This window comes from Myxine glutinosa, chromosome 5, assembly GCF_964187855.1.
Source record: "Myxine glutinosa chromosome 5, kmMyxGlut1.1, whole genome shotgun sequence".
Taxonomy (NCBI): domain Eukaryota; kingdom Metazoa; phylum Chordata; class Myxini; order Myxiniformes; family Myxinidae; genus Myxine; species Myxine glutinosa.
Window position 1 is genome coordinate 98,308,175 of NC_136265.1, and position 14,898 is coordinate 98,323,072.

The window sequence follows — 14,898 nt, forward strand, 5'->3', positions numbered from 1 at the left end:
TGCGTCAAAGCTTCAAAATTCTCAAAGGATCGTGAAAAATCTGGCTTTTCAAAATAAGATTGTGAATCAAAAAAAGACGGGTGAAACAAACTCCTATTGAACTTTTTCGCAGTTGTTTATTCATATTTCCGCATCTGCAAGATGGCGGCCTCCATGGAGCAATTTGGTGCATCAAAGCTTCGAAATTGTCAAAGGATCCTGCAAAATCTGGCTTTTCAACATAAGATTGTGAATCAAAAAAAGACGGGTGAAACAAACTCGTCTTGAACTTTTTCGCAATTGTTTTTGCATACTTCCGCATCCGCAAGACGGCGGCATCCATGGTGCGATTTGTTGCGTCAAAGCTTCGAAATTCTCAAAGCATCCTGCAAAATCTGGCTTTTCAACATAAGATTGTGAATCAACAAAAGACCGGTGAAACAAACTCCTATTGAACTTTTTCGCAACTGTTTATGCATACTTCCGCATCCACAAGATGGTGACATCCTTGGTGCGATTTGGTGCGTCAAAGCTTCGAAATTCTCAAAGGATCCTGCAAAATCTGGCTTTTCAACATAGGATTGTGAATCAAAAAAAGACGGGTGAAACAAACTACTATTGAACTTTTTCGCAATTTTTTATGCATACTTCCGCATCCGCAAGATGGCGGCCTCCGTGGAGTGATTTGGTACATCAAAGCGTCGAAATTCTCAAAGGATCCTGCAAAATCTGGCTTTTCAACATAAGATTGTGAATCAAAAAAAGACGGGTTAAACAAACTACTGTTGAACTTTTTCGCAGTTGTTTATTTATATTTCCGCATCCGCAAGATGGCGGCCTCCATGGAGCAATTTGGTGCATCAAAACTTCATAATTGTCAAAAGATCCTGCAAAATCTGGCTTTTCAACATAAGATTGAGAATCAAAAAAAGAAGGGTGAAACAAACTCCTATTGAACTTTTTCGCAATTTTTTATGCATACTTCCGCATCCGCAAGATGGCGGCCTCCATGGAGCGATTTGGTGCGTCAAAGCTTCGAAATTCTCAAAGGATCCTGGAAAATCTGGCTTTTCAACATAAGATTGTGAATCAAAAAAAGATGGGTGAAACAAACTCCTATTGAACTTTTTCGCAATTTTTTATGCATACTTCCGCATCCGCAAGATGGCGGCCTCCATGGAGCGATTTGGTGCGTCAAAGCTTCGAAATTCTCAAGGGATCCAGCAAAATCTGGCTTTTCAACATAATACGTACGCGTTCATTCACAACACCGGCCTCACCGGCTACTAGTACCGACTGCAAAGACGCAATGAGCCGGCGAAGCCAAAGCCTCTTGCCACTATTTTACCCATCAGTAGGTTAGGTGGTAGGTGTAGTAGGTACCGTACCTGGTAAGACTTGGTAAAAGAGAAGAGCAGACAGTCCTCCCCAATACCTGCATACAATAAATGTCACAAGAAGCTTAAGGAAGTGACTATACCATGTGTTAGCTTAGGGCCTATTTTAAGAAATTTTAACTGGGCTTAACATACGTTTTCACAGTATGTGTGTCGTCTTCTAACTTCAGTCGCTGTCAGGACTGGTTCTCTCCGGGCACTGCGGCTTCCTCCACCAGAAGAGGTTAGCTTGCAGTAAGATCAGTGCCGACAGCTCAGACCATAGCGCCGTTTCAACGGCAATGTGTGACTCGTTAATCAAACCGAGCTTTCTTTCTTTATGTAAACCGCTTAGACCGGTAGGTGCAGGACAACATCATAAATCACACAAACCTCCTGAGCATGGGAGCATGGGATTGAAGCCTAATTCGGCTTTTCAGGTCTACCACTAAAGAAGAAAAAAATTTCGAAATGGCCCAGAGTGGTTTACTTTCCAATTACGTTTCGTGAGAACATTGTTTTTTATCGCGAAAAGAAGGTGATAGACGGTGATAGTGACCTGTAAGTACTCTTGAACTTCCTCAACAACACATATATGCTGGTGCGAGCACTCAAAGGTCTTTACACACTTCAGAGAAATTTAGCAGTGTACAGTTAAAGTGTAGACTTAAACTGGTAATTGAAACAGTGTAGATTGTAACCTGGTGAATGAGCAGGAGGCACATGACACTTTCTCACGAATTAGCTTGGGTACCACTGATCTGTATATACTACTGGATAGAGCATCGGCCAATAGGCTTGTACAAAGCTGTGAAGCCGGCGCGCGACAGCGGCGGCCATCTTGCCACTCGCACAAGGAGGCGCGGCCTGTGTCAGTTCCTGGCGTTTGCACAACTGTGGAATGAACTACCTCGTAACATCGCAACTGAAAGTCACTCAACAAGCTGTTTTAGAAAGAAACCTAGATTATATGTGCAAAATTTTCAGAATTATACTTTGTAAATATATACAAAGTGTCATTTTCCAAACTCAATGATTGACAGACAATGTATATGTTTATGTATTTGGCACGCCAATGTTCTCTTGTAATATCCTTTCGTTTTATTGTTCTTAACTCTCAATGTAATTCTTCAAATTAATGTTTATTTGTACGTTCCAGGTTAGCAGCTCGAAAACTCAATTCTGATTGATTTTTTTGCCAACCTTCCTCACAATTTCAACGCAAATTTCTTGTCCATGTTTGTGTTTTTCTCAAATAATTCTCGATTTAAGTATGAATTTAGTGTACTAGGACGTGCCCGTACGTGGGTGCCCGTTCGGAAAAACATTCCAAACCGCGTGGCAGTAACGACCACAGAACCCCCCCTCTATTTACATGAAATGGTTTGGTCCATTCGCAAAGCCAAAGCGAACGACCACAGAACCCCCCCCCCCCCCTCTATTTACATGAATGGTTTGGTCCATTCGCAAAGCCAAAGCGAACGGCGAACGGCTAAATCGCCATAGCTCGGTAACTACTTCTCCGATTAATATGAAACCTTGAAAAGGCACATCCTCAGGTCCCCAGCAATATACCTGGCAAGTTTCAAGTATATCGGACCCGTGGTTGTCGAGAAACAGCGGTCACAGACAAACACACACACACACACACACACACACACACACACACACACACACACACACACACAGACACACACACAGAGATTACTGGAATTATAGATAGACTAGGGCATGCCCGTACTATATATAAGCTAGGACGTGCCCGTACGTGGGTGCCCGTTCCTTGCCAAAAAAAAAAAAAAAAAAAATTTGCGTAGGGGTGTGTGTGTGTAAACATCCTAGGGCGTGCCCGTACGTGGGTGCAAAAAAACATGCGTGCAAACAACAACAACAAAAAAAAACTTTGAAACCACGTGGCAGTAACGACCACAGAACCCCCCCCCCCCCTCTATTTACATGAATGGTTTGGTCCATTCGCAACGACCACAGAACCCCCCCCTCTATTTACATGCAATGGTTTGGTCCATTCGCAACGCCAAAGCGAACGGCGAACGGCTAAATCGCCATAGCTCGGTAAGTACTTGTCCGATTAATTTCAAACCTTGAAAAGGCACATCCTCGGGTCCCCAGCAATATACCTGGCAAGTTTAAAGTATATCGGACCCGTGGTTGTCGAGAAACAGCGGTCACAGACAAACATACAAACACACATACACACATACACACATACACACATACACACAGAGATTAATGGAATTATAGATAGATAATCCAAATTGCTTGAGAATAAAGCATTATTATTAAAATTTACTAATTTTTCAAAGATTTTATCATCCTTGATACAATAAATTAGTCCACAATTTAAGGGCATTGTGGTCAACGCTGTTCTCACGGAATACTTTCTCCAGGATGTCTATATGTGATGGTTTCAATGTTGGGTCATTTACTCATTCTATGTCAAGATTTTATCAGTTGACAACAAACAAAGTCTTCTGAAAGACAAATGAAACATAAAAAGCTTAAAGTTGGAATAAAAAGGCACCTTTTATTACAAAGCCTCAATTAATAATAATAATATTGACCGACATATGTAGTGTGCCCTTTTCAAAGAGGCTCAACAAAAGAAACAAACATTTTGTCACCAAAATCATCATTGAACAAGTGTCTCCAGTTTGTTCTTGTGGTAATGCGTTTGATTGGCGACCGCCAGGTCAGGGTTTCGACACCCTCTGTCGTGGGTATGTTTCACACTTCATCTCATTACCCAGACAGTTCTCTGGCCCGGTTTGGCACACAGATTGCAGAAATGTGGCCTAAAGTCCCACACATTTTATTTCGCTCAGATACTGATGTAGGAGGTATGCCCGACTTCCTCTGGGAATGGTTCCACAGTGTGGGTGCCACGTCGGAGAAGGCACGACCACCAAAAGTCACCGCCACATGTTGTTTCACAGCAAGCAGGTAATCCCTAGACCAGACAGCACCACAGCCGACATGCCTGACCGAACACTGCAGTGAACAACCAGAGGATTAGCCAGAGTACTGTCACACCACCAAGCAAGCATTATCCATTCAGTTCACTCAAGACTCATTGTTGCTTCCCAGTATTCTTTCACAGAACAAATTTGCACAAAGAAACAATCCAGATCTAAACAATTATCCTACAATATAATCCACATTTGACGTAAAATTGATCCACATATTCAGATGATATGGTGACAAAATGCGATGATGCACAGGATACAAAAAGCACAAAATGCTGACATTTGAAGGAGCCAAAAAGAGCAGCCTGTCAGTGCTCCATTGGCTCCCAGTTGCAAACAACAAACACAAAGAAGAGAATACAGTCGATACACTATTTGAAATCACTTGTTAGTCACAAGCATAAGGTGAACAAATTTAATGAGAGGCAAGAGCACATCTTGAATGCAGAACGCTTCAGAAGTGGTCAGCTCCATTCTCAGAGAGCAGCTGCTCATCACGAAGTGCTTGAACAACTGTGGTCAAAGATTTGACTTTCCTCCGGCAGCGACGTGATTTCTGCTGTGTCAATTTGAGCTTTTTCTTGACGCTACAAAGATTGTCATGCACAGAGTCCAGTTTACGTTTCACACTCCGTGGACTGGCAGTTACAGCATATGTTATGTATGATCAGCACCAGTCGTTGCTGCAAGCTTTGATGGGCTGGTGATGATTGATGTACTGGGTGTGTTGTCCAGTGGCTCTTGCAGATTGACCAGTGCTTCTTGCGGGAAAGACCGTGGTTTGGGTGGCTTTCGCTTCCTTTCATCCTGGAAATCCATCAGAATAATAGATCAGAATTAATTATGAACGAAGAAATTATACAAGATTATTTATTTGGGATGTTCTTGAGAAAAGAGATGGTGGAAAAGTATTGATAAGTTGCTGATGTTGATATGTTTGCAAAATTTATATATTTGACACATCAATTGGCATGTAAGTAGACAAGTGCTCCTTCGCTCGGAGTTGGACTGGACACGAGGCGGAACGGACGCCATTTGGAGGAGCTGAGAGGACTCAGTCGTGATAGAGTGAGCCTGAGTGAGTATATCAAGACAAGATCAAGATCTAGAAGGAGGTATGTACGGTGCGATTCATATAATATATTGTTTAGTTATCGTCGATGAGGAATTTGGGCTCGGAATGGGTGGTAGGCCGGGATGACTTGGTCTCGACTAGATGCTAGGCCGCACCTCATTTTGTTAAATAAAGTGGTCACAAAATATTTTTTGATGGTTCTTATGCTCACCGTTAGATGCATAACATAAATAGCTATGGGGAACATGATGGATTGTCAATGGATGTTAAGGGATGGAGATTTAAGAGCTCCGTACATTCTTGCAGAGGAAAAATAATCCTAGTTCTTTTTGAATCCTTCCAGGGCCAACGATGGGTCGGATTTTGATTCTGTTTCCAGATTTCGCAGTCGCTAGATTAGCTTAACACTCGATAGAACTGGCCCCGCGAAATGTCGATGATCTTTGGTAAAATTACTTCAGGGTAAATTTACACAGGAAAACCCCATGCTAAATTTTCGTTGCCGAAGGACTTTATTTTTTGCGAAATTCATCCTGACTTCGCCTCTAGGAGGATACAGGGGTATCTGTGGATAACGGGAACCTTTATTTGGCGAAATTCGGACTGATATTGACCGAGTTATTCAAAATATTAACTTATATCAAATAAATCTTTTGTGATTTTGTATTTTGCGCACCTGTATCGTTGGAGGTATTGACTTATATAGGGTTGGTTTTCTAAAGCTAATATCAGAATATTAACTTATATCAAATGGGTCTTTTGAGGGGAAAGTGTGATGACGTCACCACGTCACGCGGCACGAATGCGCGCCTGTGTCGTGGGAGATACTGCCTTCTATAGGGAGGCCCCATCACCCTCCCCCATCACCCTCCCCCATCACCCTCCCCCATCACCCTGCCATCACCCTCCCATCACCCTCCCCCATCACCCTCCCATCACCCTCCCCCATCACCCTCCCATCACCCTGCCATCACCCTCCCATCACCCTCCCCCGTCACCCTCCCCCGTCACCCTCTGCCATCACCCTCTGCCATCACCCTCCCATCACCCTGCCATCACCCTCCCATCACCCTGCCCCATCACCCTGCCCCATCACCCTCCCCCATCACCCTCCCCCATCTCCCTCCCATCACCCTGCCATCACCCTCCCATCACCCTGCCATCACCCTCCCACCACCCTCTCGTTGGAGGTATTGACTGATATAGGATTAGTTTTCTAAGGCTGTAGGCCGCACCTCATTTTGTCAAATAAAGTGGTATTCGGGTGGTTCCGGTATTTGGGACCGCAGGGACGGAAAGTGCAGGTACGGGGTGCTTGGCACTCCCCAGCCGGCCCGCTCTGAAGGTTCGGATCGGGACACCGGGATTCATTCCGGTCGCCCGGTCGGCCCTGAGGTGGGGGTGCGGGGCCTGTCACGGAACGTCAAAACAAACGGCCTGCCGGGGCCGCCCAAAAGTCGGGCGTGAGGGGCGCGTCCACTAATGGAACGCCTCTCGCTTCCCAGATCGAGGGCCACGTTGTCAGGAGAACCTCGTCCCTTCTGGTTGCCCTGCCGTCCCACCGGGAGCGCCGGCAGGGTGTACTTCAAACTAAGCTTAAGTGTCAAGTGTTAAGTTCCTCCTTGCCCTCGCAAGGGAAAGGCTAGGGTCAAGCTTCGCTCCTTCACGAGCCTCGATCTTGTATACAAAAAAAAAAAAAAAAAAAAAAAAAAAAAAAAAATGAAAATCACTGCTGGCAGTGACAGCTACAACATGACACTATTTATATCTCAGTTACTCCACCACAACATGAAACTCTTGTATTATGTACCTTCTGCAGGTGGGTCGGAAAATCAAATATGGTTGGCAGGGAATTTTCTCTGAGTCTTGTGGTCTGACCTGTCCTGTCAAAACACGAGTCATCAAAGTGGTCTGAGAAAAGGACAGACTTCTTTGAAGGTTTCCATTTGTCACGTTTCACATTCACAACCCATTTCTGGAGAACATCTGGACGACTGAATGGAAATCTGAAAAAAATATTTTCAAGAAATTAGCCGATAGTCATGAAAGTACAACTCGAAGCAACAATTTACAACATATTCAATATGTAAGGCTCAACATACTAGCCATATAAACACTCAATTACCATGTACTTATACAGAATCAGTTATTGGTTTCAAAGTTTAACTGCATTGAGTTTTGCAACTTTGAATCATCCAGGGTACACATTATTAGACGGGACCATGCTATTTATACTCGTCCTCGATAACTATATATAGATAAAGACTTTGGGTCAAACTTAGCCCTGAGGGACCGCATATTGATGAAATATGTCCCGGCTCAGTGACTTTGCGCACTCTGCGGTTGAGTCAAACTAGTTCTGAAGTTCAGTAGTTGAAACTTGAATCCAGATCGCGGTTGTGCAAACATCATAATTTAACATTCAAATTCAACGTTTTTAAAATAAAACATTCTCAAATAAATGTTAATTTTCAGTACTTACAGATGAAATGTCTTTCCACATCCTCGTATTTGTCTCTTTGTGCAATTAATAGCAGCACAAGCCGGCATTTCATAATACGTTAGCGGAGCGTGTTGACGAAAAATTTATGCGAGTGGCAACATGGCGTCCAGTGGCCGGGCGCTGACTTCAACTCAAGAGCCCGACCCGCTATCCAGTAGTATATACAGATCAGTGTTGGGTACCGACGCCCAATCACTCGAGCCAAGGCATAATCAGGTTTTCAACATAATACGTACTCGTTTATTGACAACACCGGCTTCGACGGCTGTTATGAAGGGTATAAACAGAGGGACGGGGTGGGGTCACAAGAATAAGGAATGATCGAGGGACAACCCAGAGAAAAGCATCTCGTCGTCCTTCAACCTGGCAACGATTTTATTTCTCCCAAACTGCATGTGAATGCGGCGGCTTTCATTGGCTTAAACTTGCACAATATGTCTACGCGTCTTACGTCATTACGTCCCGTCCCGATTCCTTTCGCAAAATTGTGAAGTCGCATCCATGTTTCAATACGAGTGAATGAGAACGGGGCGTGATGACGTAAGACGTGTCGACGTCGAGTTTGGGGAAAATAAATCGCAAAGGAGCATCATCAATAAACAACAACAACAACCTTTCAGCGGTTTTGAACTCGCCAAAATACCAACGGGGTGCATCTTCTAGCTTGGCTTGTCGAACCTTCTTTTTCCTATTTTTTGTTGGCGATGGATTTTTTTAGTGTAGAATACTTTTTAGCAAGATTAGAGTTTGGAAGCATTTCTCTCTGGTAATACACGCTTTAGTGTGGGTAAAATAACGATCGAGAGGGATTCGAGAGGTGAAAGAAAAACAACACGGAAGTAAAGAAGAAGAGTCGCACGCGTATCTGTGACGTGACCTGTGGCTGTGTCTGTGTGGCTGAGTCTGGCCTGGGAAGCGCTGAGAAAGAAACGGTTTGCAAAACGCGTCGTGAGTGCTGAGTAGGGTAAGAGTTGTGGAGATTTCGGGTTTTTAAACATATTCCTGAGTAGAATTAAGGTCGTGGTACAGATGATGACGTGTTTGTTAAATATATTTACATTCTCTACTCTTTGGAACGAAGGCTCATGGTTTGAGAAATGGGAGACGATGAAAAACGTTGTTACGTGATGACGTCATCAATGAAACCCCTTCATGTCGAATGTGATCTTAGATATTTTGAATGGGAGTAAATGTAAAACGGGTAATCTGAGGTAAACCAAGGGAGATGAGGTGAGGTAAAGATGTGTGGAGCATGTAAACTGGTAAAAGCAAAACAAAATGGTGAAGAAGTTATGATAGTAACAAATAAAAATCTTTTTTGTATACAGATTACAGGACCGAGGCTCGTGAAAGAGCTACAATTACAATTACAGTAACGGTGTACAATATTTGATTAATTAATTAATTAAAATAAACTAATAATTGTAAAATACAATTTCATCTGGTGATGGGGGTTGGGACAGGTGGCGGGACAAAGTGCAAAAAGATCCTGAGAGAGTGGACGCTATTCCTGCGAAGTGCGAGAGGTCCATGGGTGAAAGGGTGTACCCGGTGTATGAAAGGGTGTACCCGGTGTATGTAAGGGTGTACCCGGTGTATGAAAGGGTGTACCCGGAGTATGTAAGGGTGTACCCGGTGTATGAAAGGGTGTAACCGGTGTATGAAAGCAAACACATGCACATGGTGGGGGTTATAGTGCAAAACCACCCTGGGGGAATGAACAGTCTTCATGGCAATTTGGACGAGTTGTAATAAAACTTGGTGGATGAGTTGGGCAGGAGACAAGAACATGACAATTCGATTTTGGTTAAGATCCGGATGCAGATCTGCCCTGTCGGTGGGATACAAAATGTAAACTGTTCAGCATGGTGGAGGTTTACACTCTACCAGTACCGTTCTAGTTTTACATGTGGCTAAATCAAAATTTACATCAACATGTAAAACAATTACAGTATTGTCTGAAAACCTGCAACATGTCCAATTTCTTTTTGGGGGTCTCACATGGTGCATTTAAAGTGCTGTAATTTGGGCAGAGGATGCGGTCTCAAGGACAAAGGTACTTCACATGTAGGTACTGTGTGGGATCAGGGTACTCAGAGTGGAGCAATCATCAGGAAGGATGTTGTGTTTCCTGCTTCTTAAAAGGTTCACCCATCATGTACGCTCAAGTTGGCTGTTGGAAGGATTCCTGTCGTGAGCAGCCGGAATCAGACCAGCCGACTGTGCTCGGGTGTGGAATAAAGGTTGAGGAGCTGGAAGAATCTTCTGAGATTCTGCAGATAAAAATCGAGGATGTGAACTCCTTTGGTCTGGAAGAGGAGCAAAGCGACCAGCTGAGTGGTGAGTTGTGTGATCTTCATCAGTGCTTCTTAACCTTTTTCTCAACAGGGACCGACAAAGGTCAGCAATAAATGACAGTGAACCAACAATTGGGAACCACGTAATTGATGGTCTTTACTGTCTATACCTCAGCACATCATGAATCTCTCATAACTTTTTTTAATCGTCTTTTTCTTCGTTAATGGCAACTATTATCCTACCTTGTGGGGTCGGCCGGGGGAAGCTTGGCCCACGTCTTCACAAACCGGCTGGTCAGGCCTGACATTCGCCGAGTTAGGGCAGGAATTTGGAATTTGGCCAAGGTACCGGCGATAGCTCGCCAATTCTTTGCGAAGGACACCATGGGATCTCTAACGTCCACCAGCACGTGCTGGTGGACTCCCAGTTTAACGTCCATCCGAGGGATGGCACACACGTTGCTGAATTACCCTGCCTGTGAAACACCGAACTGACAGTTTATAGCTGGGTCTGGATTTGAACCCAGACTAGACACCTTAGAGGCAAGTGTGCGTACCTCCAGGCCATCCTGTCAGCAACGTTTTACAGTAATATATATATATATATATTTTATAATATCCTAGTTCAAGAAACTGCCTAGTGTAGCTGCCTTTAGAAATTGCCTAGTTTAGCTCTGATGGTACCCACCTTCGAGGACACAAAGTGCCGGGTGGAATGACTTGACAACTCGTCGTTGTACTCATTGCTAGTAAGAATATTAAAAAAACATCCTGCCATGCCATGTGCCGTCATGGCGCCTCAGAAAAGATCGAATATTAGGCTTGCTGGGAGACTTGGAGCGGAGCGGGTTGTTTGCTGGTGTGTAAAACGTGTATCTATACATATATAAATACACACACATGGAAAGTGCAACTAGAACCGCTCGCCGTATATTCACGAACATGCACAGCATGAAGGGGATCTGTTCCCGATGACGATTGATACACTACTGTATGTTTTGTTTCGGAGTAAATTGCAAAAGGATTGCTGAGTAAGTGATGTCACTAGAATTTGACAAACCTGCAAATTCCATCTCGATCACGTCAAAATTAATAATGAAAAAAGCAAATGAAATGTATTTTACAATCAAAATAAGGGTTACTCCCCTCACCCCCCACTTCTCCCAACACGCAGCCAATGTGGTCAGCAGATTCTCAGTGGACCTGAGAGCACCTAAAATCCCAAAGCCTCCAGGCCCTCAAGTGGGCCCAGACCCCACACCTTGATGGCTTTGCTCTTGCAGCATCTCGGCGAGTATGTACTCTGTTTCCTTCATGTCTGGAAACCCCCTATCAAAAAATCCTGATCCATCCCTGGAGTAGATGATACATATATATGCACTTGCTTCATTATATATGGATTCATTGGGTGCCACTATCGGGTGAGTAACAGTAAAAAAAAAAAAAAAAGTAGTTTTTAAAAATTATTTTATATATTGTCTTGTCCCCGGGGTTACGACCCCAAGAGGACGAATGACCAAAACAAGCTTTACTCCGAGGTGAATACCCAACTTGGCGATGTCATCTTTTCGTGCGCACGGGAGGGTTCGAGGACTTATCTGATTGGAACACACGCAAGGTTAATCCGAACCCACAAACACAAAGGCAAACCAGGACAAGAAAAGTCAAATTCAACAAATAATGATTTAATGAAAATAAATGCAAATAACAATGAAATGTGAGGTAAAAACTAAAATTCCTAAATGAGGGACCCTCCCCTCAGACTTGTATACAAACAAGGGGAAAATGAAAGTAAAAACAAATTGGTGTTTAAGTGCCGGCACTTCGTGTTGTTGTTCAAGCGAGGCTGTCGAATGCAGTCGGCAGCACAAAGGGGCCCGCAGCCACGTACTGGAAAGATGCACACGATGGCGCGAAGCTCCTCTCCGTCTCACCACGGAAGTGAAGGGATTGCTTGTGGCCAGTCCTCTTCCACTCGTCTTCTTCCGACCGACGCGCCAAGAGCTCCGGAACATCTCCGCAGGTGCACATGAGGCCAAAAAGCGACCGTTTGCTTGCGCGACCGAGGCAAGAGAATTAGCAAGGGTGAGACATCTTCCTCTTCCTCCTCCCTGCACTATCCAAGGTTTCATGAACGGAAACGGCCCGAGACGCAGCCGTTTGCCAGAGCGACAAAGGGAAAGAGCGAGCGGAGCAACCGTCCCTCATGCGAAGCCAGTACCGGAAGTGAGCAAGATGGTGTGACCACGTATTTTCCCCTTCACTCTCAAATGTTCTCACAATGACGTCACAATCCAATCACTACTCAATTGCGCTACTCAATCATGAAGGCCGGCGCGTGGCCTCCCCGTCATGAGTCATCGGGGGGTGGGGGGGGGGGGGTCCAATCTCTTTCGGGAATGTACGGATGACGTTGAAGGCTGTGAGGCGGGGCTTGCGTGCCGATCGGCAAATGTGTTGGGTGTTCACACTGGTAAAAATCACAGTGCAATTACACACTGGGGTTTATCCTTAAGCCCAATCTAATTAGCACAGCTCCACCCCTCATATGGAGACACATACAGTGCAATCAGAAAGTATTCAGACCCCTTCACTTTTTTCACATTTTGTTATGTTGCAGCTTTATGCTGAAATCGTTTATATTCATTTTTTCCCTCATCAATCTACACTCAATACCCCATAATGACAAAGAGAAAACAGGATTTTAGAAAGTTTTGCAAATTTATTAAAAAGAAAAAACTGAAATATCACATTGACATAAGTATTCAGACCCTTTGAGATGACTGACATAAGTATTCAGACCCTTTGAGATGACACTTGAAATTTAGCTCAGGTGCCTTCCGTTTCTCTTGATCATCTTTGAGATGTTTCTACACCTTGATTGGAGTTCACCTGTGGTAAATTCAATTGATTGGACATGATTTGGAAAGGCACACACCTGTCTATGTAAGGTCTCACAGCTGACAATGCATATCAGAGCAAAAACCAAGCCATGAGGTCGAAGGAACTGCCTGTAGAGCTCAGAGACAGGATTGTGTTGAGACACAGATCTGGGGAAGCTTACAAAAAAATTTCTGCTGCATTGAAGGTTCCCAAGAGCAGAGTCGCCTCCATAATTCTTAAATGGAAGAAGTTTGGAACAACCAGGACTCTTCCTAGAGCTGGCCGCCCGGCCAAACTGAGCAATCGGGGGAGAAGGGCCTGGGTAATAGAGGTGACCTAGAACCCGATGGTCACTCTGGCTGAGCTCCAGAGATCCTGTGTGGAGATGGGAGAGACTTCCAGAAGGACAACCATCACTGCAACACTCCACTGATCTGGGCTTTATGGCAGAGTGGCCAGACGGAAGCCAAACAGTTCAATTTTGGTTTCCTCAGACCACAGAATGTTGTTTCTCACAGTCTGATAGTCCTTTAGGTGCTTTTTTGCAAACTCCAAGCAGGCTTTCATGTGTCTTTCACTGAGGAGAGGCTTCTGTCTGGCCACTCTGCCATAAAGCCCAGATCGGTGGAGTGTTGCAGTGATGGTTGTCCTTCTGGAAGTTTCTCCTTCCTTCTGGAAAAGGTGTCCTTCTGGAAAACGAGAATATCTTGGTATATATCGAACCCCCTAACTTGATGAGGCAGCAAGGCACAGATCGAGTCCCACAATAGCAGATGCTGCAAGACCTGTTAGCAACAATTACACTGACCCTAGACCTGTCGCCTGCCTCCTGAACACATTGTCTCTGCCCTGCCAATCCCCGGTCAGGAGGTTTGGCGTCAGGAACACAAATTAATCAAAGAAGTACACTGACCCTATGACATGATGCTGACGTCTTGTGCATAAATTAGCACAAGTATGGGTGGTTTGTTTGCAGCCACCTCGCTGCTGGTTGCATCAATCCTGTGGGCGCGTCTGCCGCTGATGCATTCCCTCTCTATAACCAGTTATCTGGTACTCATTTTGCCGACCGAGCACAAGTATGAAACTAGTATAAACAAGTACAGATACATTCAAAGTACACCGCCCCCATGCCAAATAATTAAATATCCCACAGCGTGGCATTGCCGGGGCGCCTCTGGCGCCCGGCAATACCACGGCGCAGCTCATAGATAGTGCATTGGGAGGGAGAGGTGTACAATAATTGATTGATTAATTGCATAATTAAAATCAATAAAATATTTTCATAATCAATTGGCTAATAGCATAACTAAACCACTCGTGCTTCATACGAAGATGTCTTTTACAAATGTAATTAAAAAACTCATTAATAAAAAATTAATTAATTAATTAATTAATTGATTAATCAATAAATAATCGATTAAATGATTAATCAATAAATCAAAAATATCCTTTATAGCCAAATCACTTGGTCATTGTCATGTCCAATTTATCAGCTTCCTCGCTCAAAATGTACCTGATATATTGCCCAGATGAGAAATAAAATAAATAAATAATTAATAATGAAAATAAATAAATAAGAATCATGAAAAAATTAAATAATTTATAAATTCGCTAATAGAACACGTAAACCACCACCATTTCATCAGAATCTGTAACTTAAAAAAAAAATTTTTTTTAGTTATTTATTGAATAATTAAATAATTACTCGATTAATTGATTAATCAATAAATCAAAAATATCCTTTATAGCCACATCACCTGGTCACTGTCATGTCCAAATATTAGCTTCCCAGCTCAAA

The 14,898-nt window shown here is 43.7% G+C and overlaps 1 protein-coding gene and 1 long non-coding RNA gene across 8 annotated transcripts in view; one reads left to right on the top strand and one right to left on the bottom strand.

Moving 5' to 3' along the window:
- Positions 1-3,880: 3,880 nt before the first annotated feature.
- Positions 3,881-8,350, bottom strand: LOC144892342 (uncharacterized). The gene is made up of 3 exons (XR_013623526.1): positions 7,897-8,350; positions 7,225-7,420; positions 3,881-5,146 (listed from the first exon to the last, which is right to left on the bottom strand). It is a non-coding gene; the product is annotated as an uncharacterized LOC144892342 (long non-coding RNA).
- A 397-nt stretch (positions 8,351-8,747) lies between these two features.
- The window catches only part of LOC137427323 (uncharacterized), a 112,431-nt gene continuing 106,280 nt past the window's right edge, over positions 8,748-14,898 (top strand). For 6 of the 7 annotated variants that reach the window (XM_068116742.2, XM_068116744.2, XM_078778387.1 and 3 more), the window contains exons 1-2: positions 8,748-8,881; positions 10,063-10,257. In XM_068116742.2, the coding sequence (XP_067972843.2) occupies positions 10,074-10,257 (184 nt within the window). In that variant the 5' untranslated portion in view covers positions 8,748-8,881; positions 10,063-10,073. The remainder of the gene's footprint in view (positions 8,882-10,062; positions 10,258-14,898) is intronic. The other variant, XM_068116743.2, reaches the window with a different exon arrangement.